General features: G+C 41.0%; 1 protein-coding gene across 1 annotated transcript; it reads right to left on the reverse strand.

Annotated features, from left to right (window-relative positions):
- Window positions 1-4174: 4174 nt before the first annotated feature.
- On the reverse strand, window positions 4175-17574 carry scp2b (sterol carrier protein 2b). Its single transcript, XM_033621049.2, has 5 exons — window positions 17427-17574; window positions 13618-13708; window positions 9290-9419; window positions 8997-9076; window positions 4175-4905 (listed from the first exon to the last, which is right to left on the reverse strand). The coding sequence occupies exons 1-5, from the start codon at window positions 17447-17449 to the stop codon at window positions 4810-4812; spliced, it is 420 nt and encodes a 139-aa protein (XP_033476940.1). The 5' UTR covers window positions 17450-17574; the 3' UTR covers window positions 4175-4809.
- Between the last annotated feature and the right edge of the window lie 481 nt (window positions 17575-18055).

The raw sequence follows: 18055 nt of genomic DNA on the forward strand, positions 1-18055 counted from the left end.
AGGATCATGGTGACACGGAGCAAGCAGGGAGATCATGGAAGATAATTCAAGGTCTTAATAAATGGTGCTAGGACTAGGACAAAGAAAACATTTAAAAAGGAATGGTCATAAATTAAGTTGCAAACGAGAGACCCAGTTGACCTTTCGCTAAGCCCCACCCCTTTGAGATGGTCTGACAAGTTATAGGAGTAAGCACTGAGCCCACACTGTAACTAACTGCACTCCCTGAAGAAATATTACCATATTTTTGGAAAATTACTGATATGCATACTCATGCAGAAACATACAATGCCAAGGTTTTCTTCTGGAGATTTGGTTGGACGGGGACACCCTGACTTTTAGTCCCTTGTATGGGTTGATTTCCAAAAACCTTTGATCACCCCCTTCCCTTCACCATCGAACAATTCCCAGTTGGCACTACAGGATTTCTGTTATATAGAGTGTGCCAGTAAACCCGGAACTCCGTTAGCGCTTTTAGCACTTCCGGTTCTCTCGTCTAAAAGTCAATACATTTTTTGAATGGGATTTTGGTAAAATGCTTCAAATAAGGTCTGTGGTTAACAAAATCTTAAGCGAGTTTCAGGTTTTGTTCTACGACATAAAACACGTCAGTAAATACCCTACTTGTGAATTTTGAAGCTTTTACGTGTCGTAAAAAAGGCGGTTGCTAATAAGTTGCTCAATACGACTACAAACCCTGTCGGGGACATTAAACGTCATCACGCCCGAACAGGCGAGAGTGCTGGCAGTCTGCCATTACAGCTTCTTATTTAGCTTAAACAGTCCGATTTCCCCATTATACAATGTTTTTAAAATAAAGCGGCTGAAATCAGTTGAAAGCTTAGTGGCGGTGACATTAAGAGTCATGCAACCGTGGAGTAGTCATGTAGTCCGTTAAAGCCTAACGTTAGCTTTTTACTTCTGGCGATCGCATTTAAGCTTCAAATGCGGTATGAAAGGTGTTCATATGTGAAGATTATCTCGCTGAACAAAACCTGTAAGTATCATAAACTTGTGTTAGCCACAGAGCTTATTTTCTGACATAATCCAAAACGCGATGCAAAAATCACATTCACTTTCTCTTCTGGGAACCAGCACTATGCTAAACTTCCGGGTTTTTACATCAGCCATGGCACACTCTATTATGTCACCTTCGAGCCCAAGCCAAGATAACCCTGATGACATCACTGTAACATCATCAAGGTTATTTTCCCAGACTTGCCAAAGCTCCTGAGCTCCAGAAAACAGAGAACACTTCATACAAGTCTTTATAGAAGCTGAGTAGTATGCTCCTTGACAAGCTAAGTGAAGTACATATATAAAATTGGTGGAGTGCCCCTTTAAGTTGTTATTTTGGGGGGAAAAGTGGATGATGATGATAGAGAAAAAACATATGTAACAATTTTTGAATCGAGCTTGCAGGCATTTCACAGTAAAATTACAGAATTTATGACACTATTCTACTTGTTAATCATGTTTTAAACAAAGTTTTGATACAGGTAACACAACATGTTAAAGTTATGACATCTCATGCATACACAAAAGCAGTCATTACTGACCAGTGAAATAACACCACTGCAGCCACAGAGTAAGAGTGCAAGAGCCAAGCCAAAGCTGCAGTGGAATCTGGGTCAGAGCTAGTTAACAGATTTGTCTTTCATCCATGCTCCTGCGTTTACAAAGGGAAAAACTACAGCGTGGCAGTCTGGAACAAGGTCGCTGCAGTGTTGGAAAAGTGTTTGGTCCTCTTAGAGGGGGAACATAAGCAGGCCCGGCCAACTTCACAGCGACATCCAATTACTGTCGCGGCTGAACAGAGGGCCATTATTATGAAAGGTTACACTAATGTAACCTCAAACAGGACCCTTGAATCGTCATTTGTTCACCCCAATCGCCAAAATAAATGTGGGCATTTCTGCAAACCACAAATATGTTACATTTGTACGTCACTATGAAGCTGATGCTTTGAACTTGGTCACTTGGTGATGGTTCAGAAAGGATCATGTTTTGGTTTAAATTACCCATTTTTGGTGGCACAATCCTGACTAGAAACACAGCAATGTCTGTGTAAAAAACATCCGCTTTTCATGGCAGTATTTCAGCAGCAAACAGTCATGGGCTGCTAAAAATCAACCACTTTTGGTAAATATCCCCGCAGGGAATGCAGCAATGTCTCAGTTAAAAAAAAAATAATAAAAAATCACATTCTGCGGTAGCCTGGAAATCCAGACCCAAATCTAGAAAGATTTAGGGTCTGGCCATGTGTAATGAAAATGGCCCAACTCGAGGGGCAGCACTAAGCATGCATTTGTAAATATCACTGCACGCAATTGGATAACACTACGACCAATCAGAACAATACACAGGGTGACGTATACGCTTAGCTACCAGCGGAGCTAACTGGTAGATTAGACTCTTGCCGTATCCGGTCGGCAAAATGGCAAAAATGTCCCTCTTGCAAAGAAAAGATTTGAGCGCCGTCTTCTGTTCCTCTTTTAGAGAAAAAGCCAAGTCTAACTCGTTCATTGTAGCGGCCAAAGCCGTTTCAAAGAACTGGTGTTCATCCGTAGCCATCTTGCAATGTTTACTGACTGATTCTGGACTTCGTCGTCACAGCGCTGTCGTCATCTGTTTAGCTCGCCTCTGGCCCGCCTATATCAGATACACCGATGTGATTGGTGCAGCTCGGCTCTAACAGCATGGGTAATGAGCATCATTACTGATTGCCAGAGTGACTCGCTGAGCAAATTCAAATTGTGCTCTCGTGAGAACTCTGGATTTCCAGGGTAATTCTGCGGCACAATCTTGGCAAGAAACACAGCGACAGGTGACAAAAAAACAACTGCTTTTTTGCGGCACTATCTTGGCAGGTAACACAGTGACAGCTGGTGAGAAAAAACACTTTTCATGGCACTATCCCAGCAGCGAACACAGTGTCAGGTTGCAAAAAAATCAATTGCTAGTGGCACTATCCCAGCAGGAAATGCAGTGAAGTCTCAGTAGAAAACAACCGCTTTCTGTGGCAAAATCTGGGCAGGAAACACAGTGAGAGGTTGGTAAAAAACAAACCTTTTTGTGGCACTATCCTGGCAGCAAATGCAGCAATGTCTGTAAAGAAAACATCCACTTTTCATGGCACTTTCTCAGCAGAAAACACAGTGTAAGTTTGCTTAAAATCAACCGCTTGTGGCACTATCCCGGGAGGAAATGCAGCTATATCTTAATAAATAAACAACTGCTTTTTGTGGCACTGTCTCGGCAGGAAACACAGTGACAGGTTTATGAAAAAACAAACCATTTTGTGGCACTAATGCAGTGACAAGTTGGTAAAACACAAACCCTTTTCGAGTCACTGTCCCGGCAGCAAACACATTAATGTCTCTCTAAAAAAAACAACTGCTTTTCATGGCACTATCTCAGCAGTCACCACAGTGACAGGTTGCTAAAAATTAACCTCCTGTGGCACTATCCCGGCAGGAAATGCAGCGACGTCTGAGTAAAAAACTATCCCTTTTTGTGGCACTATCTCAGCAGCAAACAAGCGATGTCTCTGTAAAAAACAGTGGCTTTTGTGGCATTATCTTCAGTGGAGGCACAGCAACAGGTCACTAAAAAACAGCCACATTTGGTGGCTAAAAATTGCTGGAAACACAACAATGACTCAATAAAATACAACCAGTTTTGTCATGTGTCTCGTGTCACGCCATCCACCACGCCCTCCTCCTCCTGTCAGCTCATATACTACATCACTTCAGAAAAACTGATGATACATATACACATAAAAAAATAAGATGTTCATGGTTTGCTGACAACACTGTGCAGTGCCAACATTCTCATCTGGCAGCTGAGCTGATTTGTGCTGATATCCTGTGGAGCCAGGATCTTGTGATCACATAAAGTTAACATCTACCCTTCACACAGAATAAACACTGATGCCCGTGTTCTACATCGGGCCAATATTTCCATTCCAACATCCATAAACTCAGCATTGCAGTTTAATCATAAAAGTCAATAAGACTTCATGTTTAAAATAAGGGCCAGCGTGTTGTTAAGTTTTATGTGCCATTTTACAAATAAACTGCTCTGGCTTTTTTTGTTTACGTCTTAAAAGATTATTAGAAACATAAAGTCAGCGCTGTGTGCTAGAAACAATCACTGCTGAAGAAACACAGACTCAACTTGGGAGCACCCAGTGGATGCTGCAGCAAAATTTATTCAGTAGAAATCTTTAGGGATTCATACAATGATAGTTCAGCAGAAAATTACAACCCCCCCCTTCTCCCTCTGTTAAAACGTTAGGCGGCCACAGTGAAAAACATCTCTATGCTGCTGGCTAAGAACCTTAGAGCAAACTGTCTGAGACGAGGAGGCACTTAGACTGTCGTGTCCATGATTGTGGAAAATGACATCAATCTAAACTACTCAAAAGATTTTCAGACACAATACGCTCAAAGAAAGATTTCTTTAGCAACAGACATTGGGAAATTATTGAAAATTGGACATTATTCATATATAGTAGTATGGTATATAAGTAGGGAGCACCTGCCTCCACTCTAGTGTACTGACAGTATCATCATGAGGAACCTTATTAGAGAATTAATTATCTGTCCATCTATCTTATTCTCAAGTTAGATTGGCGAGGCTGCTGACTAATCCCCTGCCCCGTCAGTGAGGTCACTAGTAGAAGTGGTTCAGTCCTGTGATGAGAACCTTTAACATTTATCTGACACCAGACCTGCTTTTAAATTCTTCATGGGTAACTCTATTCAGTGTTCAGAGGTGTAGTAACAGCGAGCTCCGACGTCTCATCTACAGCTTGGCTTTGCCCGGCTGCAGCTGCAGGCTCTGAAGCTTCATGGCCAGTCCCATGTTCCCTGTGATCTTCAGCTTGCCCTGGAAAAACGCCTGTGAAGCAGAGAGGGTGAAAAAATGTTACGCATGCAGACAGATCTGAATCTGAAGTATGCTGCAGTCTGAATTGGAGAGAACTACATGCTGCTAGTTTTAAGAGTTACCGTGAGAGATTAACTCAACCCAGAGAAAGTGGGGCAACGGCAACAACAGCTTATGAAATGTCAGGAAACTGCATGGCACACAGGCACAGAGCGGGTCGAGTCAGAGAGATGGATGTTTGTCGACAGGAGTGCAGGAGGCAATACATTCTTAGAATATTAACAAAGTTCTCAGAAGGAAAACGAAAACTTTTTCATGTGGCAGAAATGGAAGGACTGAAATGATAAATTTTGCTTCTGAATTAAAAACATCATGCAAAAAGTCAACCTGTCCAAATTTCTGAGTGATGTACGATAAAGCAGTGGAAAAACCGTGGAGCGTGCCCTGCTGTCCTTCAATGACACAAACACAGTGCACTGATGGCTTTTCCAGGGACTCCTGATACATGTAATTACTGTACATGGCCTTGGAATGATTGCACAGAGGTGTGTCATCGCATCACTCTCGCAGCACAAATGAACTTGGTGGGCCTCATGATTCACTGCTTTCGCACATAATAATTCAGAGCTGGGAAATATGGCATGAAAATCAAGACAGGGCTGATTCATCACGCACTGAAAAATAATGTGCGTGCAAAAAAGAGAGAGAGAAAAGCAGACTGTTCTGCATCACCAATGTCAAAACTAAATACGTTAATTTGTCCAACTGAAATTATTACATGGTGCCATGCTGTTACTTCAACAGCTCATAATTCTGAAGCCTCAATAGTCCGAAAAACCCATTTGTACAACAATCCGTTATCCTGGAAACAAACTACCACTGCTTCCAAAGGCCACTTCTCTGAAAACAGCTACACACTACACATGGCTAATTATTATATAGAATGAAGCCCGTCTTAACCTCTGACTGGCTTACCCTGACATTCTTACCGAACCCTAACTGACCTTAGGGCGCATTCACACCAGGATAGTCCGGGGGACTCGGTTCGATTGGGCAGGGAATGCAGGAAATATTTCACACCTTCATTTGGTTCGGTTCACTTTCACACTGCACTTTTTAAAGCGGACCAAACCGCCTGGACAACATCACGCAGTTACAACAGCTGTTCGTTTGGGGGCGGTATTGCCCGAAACAACCACTGACCAGGAGGAAAAAAAGCATGAGGAAGAAGAAAACCCGGCTCATCGATTGGCCAGGACCAAAAACGTAAATCCATCCCCTTTAGCCGGCTTGGTCACCACAAAAACAATGGAACAACACCAAACTGCACCTTCTCACTACTCCACGTCTGCCCACAGGACATTTTCCAACTTTTTCTTTTTTTACCTCTGCTTTTCCCGGTTCACGCTGTTGGCCTTGTTTTTTTTCCACCCAAAATGCAGTGTGCTCTACGTCACTTCCTCTCTTTGGTTCACTTCAGTCCGTTTGCATTTCCCACTATAAGCAAACCGCACCAGGGTTCACTTGAAAGTGAACCGAGACCCCCAGTTTTCAAGCTAACCAGGGTTCGCTCCTTTGGTGCGTACCAGAGTTCGAATGAGCGTTCACACCACTCCAAAAGAAACTCAACTATCCCTGGAAGCAGACCAGGGTTCATTTAAAGTGGACCAAATAGCACCAGTGTGAATGTGTCCTTACTCCTCATGCCTAAACCTAACTGACCCAACCAATGAAGGTAATGAGTAGTAGCCTATCAAACGCAAAGTAGGACAGGTCATGTCTTTGCCATAGTTGGAACCAATTCTTTGAAAAATTATGCAATTATTTCCCCTGAATCCTCGGACTGAATATTATTTTTTTTCTGTGTGCTTGTATCCCTACTTTTGAAATGTTATCCCCAAAAGATTACTGTAACAATTAATTTCATTACACACAACAAAATACCATGACTCTTCCAGAACTTTCAAGGATTTTACCAATCCCATGACTTTTCCAGGCCTAGAAAAGGAGATTGTGAAATTCCATGACTTTTCCAGGTTTTCCATGACTGTGGGAACCCTGCATGTGCCTCTGTTTGGGAGAGCGCACTCAGAGAAACAGTCCTTGAGAGCAATTGGTGTTTGGGATAATGGGCTGTTGTACAAATCGGCTTTCAAGCATATAATTTTCAGACTTCTGGGGCTCCAGAATTATGGGCTGCCAGAACAACTGTTAGTCACCTTATTTTATTAACCCACATCGTGTATATCTTAGGAATGGGTCATGATTTCTGAATGCTCAATAAATTAAAACATCAAACCATTTACATGGCTGTTAATAATAATGTATTTTCCCTTGTTTTCATTGTGTGAAAATGGTTAAACGAGTGTGACACAAAAAATACATGGAAATGAGGTGCAGTGTTGGTGGGAATGAGAAACCAGAACTGGCAGATGATGTGGTTCATGTGATGGAGTTAGAATTCATTGAATGTGCAACACAAGGCTGAGAGTCCCGTTCCATGCGTTCAGTGTTGGGTAGCATCATGTTTCTGGTGTTGCACGCATGCTGTTACTTTTCCATTTAGTCCCCAGTGTTCAGGAGCAGGAAAACATCACATTCACACACACATTCACACACTGGCGGCCAAGGCTTCCCTACATGGTGCCACCTGCTACTCAACAACCATTCGCACCCACTCACACACCGATGGAACAGCAATCGGGAGTAATTTGGGGTCCAGTATCTTGCTCAAAGGTACTGCTGATCTTCTGATGCGTGGACGACGCGCTTTACCTCCTGAGCCACAGCCGCCTTGGTCGAATAGTTCCCAGTAGAGGTGTAACAATACACCTCTACTACACAAATTGTACCTTTCAGGATGAGGTGACGGTTCGGTACACATTACGAACTGAACGATTTCTTGAACTAATCCTACAATATCGCCACACAAAAATATCACGATACTATGCCGTATCAATTTTTTCACCCACCCCTCATCGAAAACCAAACTGTGACATTACTGTGTTGTAGAGAACTGAGTCATGAATTTCATGAACCATTACACCCCTCGTTCCCAGTGACTAGCGACTAGTATTTTTGCTCTAAATGCCCATATTGAGACTCATCTTGAAGGAAATGGCTTGCATTATTTGTAATTTTTCTTACCGTCAACAAATCCCATGAAAAGACAAAAACAACAATCTATCAGCCCGTCTCTCCTCTCCAACTTCCCCAGCCTGTCTGTGGCTCGCAGGCTCAAGCCCATTTGTTCCTGCTCCGGACAAATATTTTTAAAAATAAATATATAGTTTACGTTTTTAAAACAAAAAAAGGCTCAGTAATTTCCCATAAAAGCTGAGCTCTATATTTTTTATCAAGCAAACAGGAGCAAACAGTGCATCTGCTTCTGACTTATTAACATTTAATGCTTTTATGAGTATTTCCAGCAGCGTGATGGTGTGCGTGTGTGGGATTGAGTCAAAATAAACTACAGTGTGTTTTTAAGGCAGATGTGTTTTTAATCGTTGCTGAAACAATGGCGCTCTTGTTGCTTGTTAGTCAGATCAATTCATTGTTGTCTCTGGTCGTATCATGGGATTTGCTGAAAGCACACTATCATGTTAAAGAATATCTGCTTCTGACGGAGGCTGAAACATCTGCCTTCTGCTCTTTTTCTGCTCACGGATCAGGTTTTATTTTAAAGTCAGGCATGAAATATACGTCATTTTATTGTCAGCTCTCTCCTGTTCAGGCTACAAGCAGGAAATCTGTATTATGTTCTTTCACCACACAGCAGCAGCTCTTTGACTTCTCGTCTGAGGGCGGTAAATTGGCACAATCAGCCAATAACGCAGCACAGTGTTCCCTCTTAATTTCACCCAGGCGCTAACATCACATCCCGTCAGTACTACATCCAACTGGCAAACAAATCTGTTCCACTTTTTCTGAGAATCATTGGACAGGACACATCAAATGAACTGCAGGAAAAAAACCAGGACATTGTGCAGGACACCAGGGATAAGACAGGTACAGTCCTAACACTCGCACACACTTTTGACCTGAGAAGACAAACACTACACGCAAAGAAGTTCACTCAAACCACACTGAGCTTGAATACTCACAGTCTGTGGGTTCATCTTCCCCGTCATCAAGGCCAACAAGTCTGTATCTGACATGGAAATGGTGCAATCTGCTTTCTTAGCTGCAGGGCAGAGACACAGGAGGTACACTGAGTACAAAAATAGGAGCTTGCATCTCAGAGATATTTACTCAGTGACTTACAGGTATTTCAAGTTTGAAGGTAGAAGTCTAATAAAGCACACATAGAGCAGAAAAACACTGACTTTGAAACTTCTTTCTCACTCACAGTTGAATATGATTACATGTCACTATAACCTCCCCTGAGTTTTCTCACCTGTGTCATTGTGAACACAGCCTTTACCGTTCTTCACGTCCACATACCAAGTCGCCTCCTGTCCATTTGGGCCATCCTTTACTTTGAAGGCGAACACTCCCCCGATCTTTTTCACAAACTGCTCCCCTTCCTGTTCAATGGACACAGGGGATTTAGTGATAGGTAGGTGTTGGGGGAACTGTACTATCTACATTTACAAGCTTGTAGAACAGTCATTTAGCTAGGCAGGGCACGTATGACTCCTTTCAGGATAGGTTATGCTACTCGGAAAGACCATACTTTCATATATGACACTATACTGTACATATTTAAGGACACTTTTATGAAAAACATTTTGCAAAATTTGAATTGGATCAGTTTTCGTCTGTATAACCACACGTTTTAAACACACACACAGTAAAAATCTGTATATGAAAATAAGAGTGTCAGTAGTTCATGGAGTTAAAAGCCACGTTCATGGGTTATTCTGAGGCCGAAAATGTACTGGAAGTTTTAAAAAACATCTTCATGGATATTTTGTTTCACTTATACCCCCAACTGTGATTCATTGTTTTCATTTTCCGTAACCGCTGATCCTGCTGGAGCCTATCCCAGCAGTCACCCTGGACAAGTCGCCAGACTCTCACAGGGCCGACACATTCATACCTACGGCCAACCTAACGTGTGTGTCTTTGGATTGCGGGAGGAAGCCAGAGCACTTGCAGAAAACCCATGCTTACACAATGAGAACAGGCGAGCTCTGCACAGAGGTGCTACCGCACCCCTGGGGTTCAAACTACAGATGTACTGATACCACTTTTTCCTTCCCGATACTGATTACGATCCCTGAACCTTAGGTATTTGCCGATACCGAGAAATGATCCGATACCAGCGCGTAAAATAAAAATGGATGGGATATGAATTGTTGTATGTCTCAACTCCTAAAACTCTATGTAAAATATTTAGAAATAAATACATAATAGTAGAATGAATGTCATAAAACTTTTTTTTTATTATTATTATCCAGTGTTGACACAGATCAAGACACAGGTTAAAGTGCAGCCATACAATTTGGTGAAAAAGACATTTTAAAGGCTACAGTAGAATGGTTTATAAACTCCGCTCCGGTTCCGCTTCGTTTGCCTGTAGCGTGCATGTGTGTAATGACGTGAGGCATTACATGGTATCGGATTGGTCATAGGCTGTACTTGCCGATACCCGATACCGCATTTTAGGCAGTATCGGAGGCATTTCTTATACTGGTATCGGTACAACTCTAGTTCAAACCCCCCAACTGTGATGAATTTGTTATATGTTAACCCTACTATTTCCATGCTGACTTGTTATGAGTGATGCATTTATATCAATCAATCAATCAATCAGCAGGAGGTAAAGGGGGCAAAGAGATGTAGAGTATCATATGAAATCAGAAACCCTAAGGAATCCATTGGTATCACGTACCACATCATGCTAGCTGAATGAAACTGGGTTCTACGTGTACACACAAGTCTCCTCTTTACAGACACGCCCACTTAATGCTAGTCCCTTGTAGTTTTGGGGCAAAAACCATGCAGTTTTCTGTATTTTATTTGGAAATTTCTGCACACTGGGGTCCTTAAATAGTCCTGGAATTGCATGAATTGGGTAAAACTGAAGAACTGAGACTCTTGTGGATTCAATAAGCCTCATTTTATTAATGTGTGATGATGTTAGTCCCTATAGCAGCAATTTTATTGTGATATGTTCGGTCCTAAATATAGCACAAAGTAATAATGGCTCATGTGAATGCAAAGCTAAATGTCTTAACTTCTCATAGGTACATGAAAAGTTGCACGTAAAAGTGCTCCACAAGCATAGACCACAAAGATATTGAATGCACTCTTTGGAGATTTTCACCTCTGGCAGTGCTGGTAAAAAGAGAACTGTTAGGAGGAAAACATGGGTATAAACTATGCTGGCTTGAAATTGTAAAATAACAAACAAAATGACTTTGCAAATGTTTTATGGGCAGGAAAATGCATTCAACACATTTGTTAGACCTCAAGGATACACACAATTTGGTGACAAACACTAAGTGTAAACAGAAACTTTGTTTACGAGAAAACTTGCCAGGGAAATTTGCAGTCTACACAGGCAACATATTTCAAGCTGACGCTCTTCCTCAGGCTATATTATCTTACTCTCTCATTTCTCTGACAATGTTTAACTAATATGGAAATCGAAAAAGGACAACAAGTTCTCTCACTGAAAAACAAGCTGTGCAGCTAAAATGTTGAATCTGTTTGTCTCATCAGTTGCCTGAGATATTACACTAAACCATGTCACTAAGTATCCAGGGTGCTACACTGTTGCCATTTTCTCATTGATGACAAATCCCATTCATTACATAGACAGCACTGCCGGCGGGCTCAAGATGAATCTGGTATGATTGAGGTCACATAAAGGTAACTGCTTAAAAACACTGACTTTTGGAGGAAGCCATTTGTCTGATTGAATCAACATAAGCTTGATATTAGTTTTATACCATGAAACAACAGTTTGGGAAGTGATCCAAATGTGCCACCATGAGGCTAAAGGCCCATTTTGCCATATGACACAGAGTGCATGTTTGTCCGTCCTTGGAAAGGGATGTGACCTCTGCTCTTCCCGAGGTTTCTTCCATTTTTATCTTTATTTTCAGAATCAAGGGTCAAAGGACAGAGGGTGTCTTATGTTGTACAGATTGTTAAGTCACTTGAAAATTTACTTGATTTATAAGCACTGTATATGATTATACGGATTGATAAATGCTTACAAAAACCTATATGTGTGCTACAAATGAATTAAAACAAGACTACCTCTGCCTTTGTAAAAAAAAAATACTGACATAAAAGTCCTTGAAAAAGTGATAATAATATAGTCAGAGATCTGGGATTAACAATATTGTCTCCTACTGTAAGTAGGGGTGGAGGATATATCAATTATACTCGATGTATTGTGGCTTCTTCCATTTGAGATGTATAAAATTACAATATCGTGAACATTGAGTATAAATTGTTACGGCATTTTTTTAACCCACTAGTAGACTCGCTTTGGCATTTCTGTCCTCTCACTCTCTGCTTTGACGCTCTTCCTCTCACGGACAACAAAAGAGGTTAAAAAGAAAAGACTTGCAAACATGATGCGTCATACGTCATTTGTATCTGTAGGGCTCAAGACCGCAACTATTTAGTCGCATTTTGCAACCATGGAGCACCTGCTTGACTTGCAGATGTTCTTAATATATTAACTAGAGAGCTGTTGGTTTGTTTCCAGCTCACAGTGAATAAATCCTCCCGTTTAACGCTGCCGCTGTAACAGTTCAACTTTTAACAAGTTATAGGATACTGTCCGCAGACAAGGAGTGTGTCGTGTTTGCAGGGCGCCAGACCACAACTATTTAGTCACATTTTGTGACAATGGAGCACCAGTGCAACTTGCAGATGTTCTTAATATATGAACTGGAGAGCTGTTAGTTTGTTTCCAGCTCACAGTGAATAGATCCTAATGTTTCTCGGTGTCGCTTTAACAGTTAAACTTTTAACAAGGTTAACAATACTGTGAGCAGGTAAGGCATGTGGTCTTATATTTGCAGAGCTCCAGACCGCAACTATTAGTCACATTTTGTGGCAATGGAGCACCAGTGTGCCTTGTAAATGTTTTTAACATATTAACTGGAGAGCTCTTAGTTTGTTTCCAGCTCACGGTGAAAAAAATCCTCACGTTTTAACAGTTTAACCTTTAACGAATTTAACAACACTGTGAGCAGGCAAAGCGTGTCTTTTTGTACCTGCAGTGCACCAGACCGCAACTTTTAAGCCACATTTTGCGACCATGAAGCACCAGTGCAACATTTAAATACTATTAATACATAAACTGGAGAGCTGTTAGTTTGTTTCCAGCTCACGGGGAATAAATCCTCACATTTACACAGCTCTGGGGTATAAGTTTAACTTTCTGCTAACTGCTTACAAGTTAATGTTTACCAGAAGCTTCAAGTTCAAAGCAAAAATTATCAACACTTTTGGCCAAAGACGAGCTGGATGCATCAGAATAAAAGCACAAGTAATCCCGCTTTGATTTCATTATAAAACTTTCTTATTTAGCTTTGTTATAACTGTATTTTATTTAATTTTACAATAAGAGTATGTTATTGAATTTGATTATAACAGTATGCTACTTTCTTCTAACTGTAGTTTATTTAGAGTTTAGTATTTTAGTAGTCCGCAGTAGTTTAGAGAGAAGATTTCATGTATTGCGACAAAGTCTAAAAATACGGCAATATTACTAACAGACCATATCACCCAGCCAAATGTAAGTCATGTAATCACCTCCTGGAGCTTCTTGTCAATTTCCTGGAACACAGCATGTGCTTTGAACCCCTCCAGTCCGTCACTAGCACTGGTGTAAATGGCTTGAATCCTTGACATGGTGAAAGCAAAGGCATGAGAATGAGAAGATACGGTTAGTAACAGAAGTGATAAAAACATGGTACAGAAAAGTACATGGTTACCAAAGACAAACCAATCACTGATCAAACATTTACTTTGATATTTCATTCTTTTTCATATATTGTAGGAGTACATATTTTTTCTTATGGATTTCTCCACTGGATCGAAGTGTGTGTTCCCCCTTGTCAATTTCATATTACAATGTGTGAGTACCACCCACCTGTCGCCAGCTCTGAGGTGACACAAAACACAAAGCCCACTCAATTATCACTTTCACAGATGGATTAAGGTGCATCAAGACTGTGGCCTCCACATTTTACACCTCCACTGCCTGGTTCACAGTCTGTGTATTTATCTAAACATCAAAACAGCCACTCTCAGCTAAATCAACTATGTCACCATCTTTATGCACTTGCCAGCCAGCTGAGAAGAAGGTGCTGCTGTACAACAAAGTTCCAGAACACTGACTGCGTTGGTGGTCCATAAACAGCTCTTCAAGAGGATAGCAGTGCATTTTAAATGAAGTTTGAGATAAGATAAAGCAGCCTTCACCTTTTCCCTAGAGGTGAAATTCAGGTGTTTTTCATGACTGAAGCAACATATTTTAGGACTTCTAATAATTAGGCTAGATGGATGAAAATAATACAATTATTTATAAATTGTGGCCAAACTGTTACATGGATAATCAGTTGTGTCTATATTGTCAATTCCTGTATATCAATATTGATCTACAATTTTCTGTGTTCCCAGAAATATTTGCTCCTCAAGATTTCTGAATTAGCAGATGACATGACCTGGATAAGGTATGTTTGGGACTGAGAACATGACCACAGATACTGATCTACTGAATATCTTGTGAAACAATTTTATTCTGCTGGCATAATATTACATACACATATCTCTTGATCTCTTATTATCTTAAAAATAATTTTATCAGTAATGATTTTATCAGTATAATGCAGCAGCACAAAGACAGTACATACAACTAGTATAAGAGAAGTGAAAATATAAATTATAAAAGAGTAACTATAGACAAACTCACAAGGTAAAGCAACAAAGTTTGATTAATAGCAGCAAGTCTAGTATAATAGGTAAACAGTGCACACCACAATACCGTGATGAATTAAGGATACTTGGTGCTGTCTGTATTAATATGGCAAAATAGAAATATAATATAGTATACGATGTGGTAAGACAGTGTTATGTAGTAACATAGCATAGTATGATAGAGTACCTTATATTATTAAGTACAAGATATATAGTATATGGTGCAATGTATTACTGTAATAATAATAACACAATAATATCTTAAATACAGCTGTATAACATAATATGAAATGTAATATGGTATCATATGGTACAGTATATTAAAGTATGGTAGAGGTATGGACTTTAGTCACATGACTTGGGCTCAAGCAGACTCGACTTTAATTGAGCGCCAGTTGGAAAAATGATACTAAAGATAAGTTCCTTCGTGTGCAAAAACTGTGTACCCATGCAAAATGTGCAGGCAGAAAATTATAGACTGAGATGCAACAACAAAAAGCATTCATCGTTTTTGAAAATGGCAATATAATTTTTTGCAAAGGGTGCATTTTGACTTGTTTGGGACTCTAAACTCAAAGTGCAGGGCTTGGTACTTGTAAGTCTTGACCTGTGACTTGAGTGCAAAAGTCTTGAGAATTACGTGTGTCTTGCAAAACAATGATTTTATCCCAGTTCTGCTATAATGTAGTATATAATATTAGCAATAATGTAGCATGAAATAAATATTAGGTATAGCAGGGGTGTCGAACGTACGACCTACAGGTCAGGACCGGGCACCAAAGGGTCCAATCCGGCCTGATGGAAGACTTTGCACACCTAATATTGATGCACTTGTGAAGACTAAGAGGTGTCAGGTTTTAGAAGCAAGTTATACAGTGAGTAGCCTGCTTTAAGTAAAATGCTGCTTTAGAGGCTTTTCCAGTCTGACCAGAATACAGTTCTCTGACAAACGATGAATAATCACCATGGTCATATTTAACATTGTGCAAAATACTGTCAATCAGTAGCTTCAGTACAAAAGAAAAACAGTAATGTGTGGGACACTATTGCTAAGGCACTGCCAAAACTTTAGATTTCTAACTGGGTTGTATGACAGGATATAACTTAACCTGCATCCTTAATAGCTTCCACTTTGTTTTGTTGAGGTGACACCAGCATTAATGCACAGGAGAATAAATGTATGGAAAAATGCACATGTAATGACAGTGAGTAGTTGACTGAATGTGGAAAAACTGAGACATTTGGTTGAAACGGCACTTATTTTTCTTAAGACACCTCAGGCTGTTCATTGTCTGTTATGTAAATGGATGAATGTTTTAAGAGTGCACTTCTTTAAGCTAAAGCAGATGGGAAATGTTAAGGTGTTATTATTTATACACTGATCGGCCAAAACATTCAAACCACTGACAGGTGAAGTGAGTAACATTGATCATTTTGTTACAGTGCAATGTTCTGCTGGGAAACCGTTGGTCATGGCATTCGTGTGGATACCACTTGACGATCTCCACCCACCCAAACACCACGTTACTCCCTGATGGCAGTGGCCCCCCAGCAGAAAAATGCACCATGCCACACCACAAAAACTGTTTAGGAACGTGACAAAAAGCTCAAGGTGTCGACCTGGCCTACAAATCTCCCACAATCTGATGAAGCATCTAGGGACGTGCTGGTACCCCACCTCACAACTGACAGGTCTCAAATGATCTGAAGCCAGCACCCCGGTGCCAGACACCACAGGACACCTTCCAGAGGTCATGTGTCCATGCCTTGACATGTCAGAGACAAGGGAGGCCTCACGGTGGATTAGGGGTACCTCTGAGGTAACAGCACATCCCATGGATGCTCGATCAGATTTGGATCTGGGGAATTTGGAGGCCAGGTCGACACATTGAGCTTTTTGTCACGCTCCTCAGGCCATTCCTAAGCAGTTTTTGTGGTATGGCGTGGCTCATTTTCCTGCTGGGGGGCCGCTGACATCGGGGAGTTCTGCAGCCATGAGCAGGGGTACTTGATTTGTAGAGGTGTTCAGGTGGGGCGAGCGCATCAAGTGGCACCCTCATGAATGTCTGAACCAAAAGATCCCCAGGAGAACATTGCATTTTTGGCTGATTGGTGTATGTTATTACGTAATTATATATATTTTTTATTATATATAACATATTGTTATATTATACATATCATATATAACTGGTCCGGCATACTTGAGATCAAATTAGATGTTTGACACCATTTAAGTATTGTATAACATATAGAATATGACATATATTGCAAGGTATATAAATAAATCAGACCAACAGCAAGTCAATGGAGAGGGGCAGTGTGCCAAACACTGTGGGAACTGTGTGTGTAACGTTGCTATCACAGTTTTACCCCAGCATAATTAGCTTCTTTGCTAATTATGTTGTAATAAACGGAGGGTTACAGTGCCACTTCAGCCTTGTAGTCACGTAACAAAGAGCTGGAGTTAATGAGTGACTTCGACAAACACGTTAACGTGTACCTAGCTGTGTGTTTGACATGTCCTAGCTAACTGTGAACTCGGTGTAACGTTAACCGGGAACACCGGGTGACCTCACTGAATTATACACAAACATGTAACGTGACGTGTCACAGTGATACGGTACAGTGTTCAGTGCTCTTACCTTGGTGTCTGTATTTCAGGCATCTTGCTGTAACGTCAGGTGAACAGGCTGTAGTATCGCAGGATGGTGGGGTTAAAGCTAGCCTGCTGTGCTGTGTGCTAACTGCACTTCCGTGTTTCCTCCTTCTGTCACTGATCTTCAGACTCGATGTGTCGATGTCAGATAGAACAGAGTAATCGAGTGCAGGGAACAGCCCCACATTTCTGTGAACTGGTGATGGGCAAAGCAGTTCTTTAGATGTTACTGAATCACTAGAATCAGTTCATTAAAAAGATTCCTTCAAAAGATTTGTTCACCGAATCGTTCAGTGCTTGGCGGGAGGAGCACTGCGTAGTCTGACTCACTGAACTGATACACGGCTGAGCTGCTGCGCCGTCTGCCCTGCACCGGCGAGTCTCATTACTGGCCAGCCTAATGTTTTAAGTTTGTTTATCTGGAAACTAAGTCTGTTAAAACAATGGGGAGGTGTGTGATTGTGTTCATGTGGCTTGACTCCTGGCTACATTAGCCGTTAGCTTGGAGACAACGGTCCCTATGAAAGTGTATCGCTGAGAAGAAATTATTTGAATCACTCAGGGATCGGGGTTATGTCGTTCATCGAGTGATTCATTCACTGAGTGATTCGTTCA

Source organism: Epinephelus lanceolatus, chromosome 6 (genome assembly GCF_041903045.1).
Source record: "Epinephelus lanceolatus isolate andai-2023 chromosome 6, ASM4190304v1, whole genome shotgun sequence".
Lineage (NCBI taxonomy): Eukaryota > Metazoa > Chordata > Actinopteri > Perciformes > Serranidae > Epinephelus > Epinephelus lanceolatus.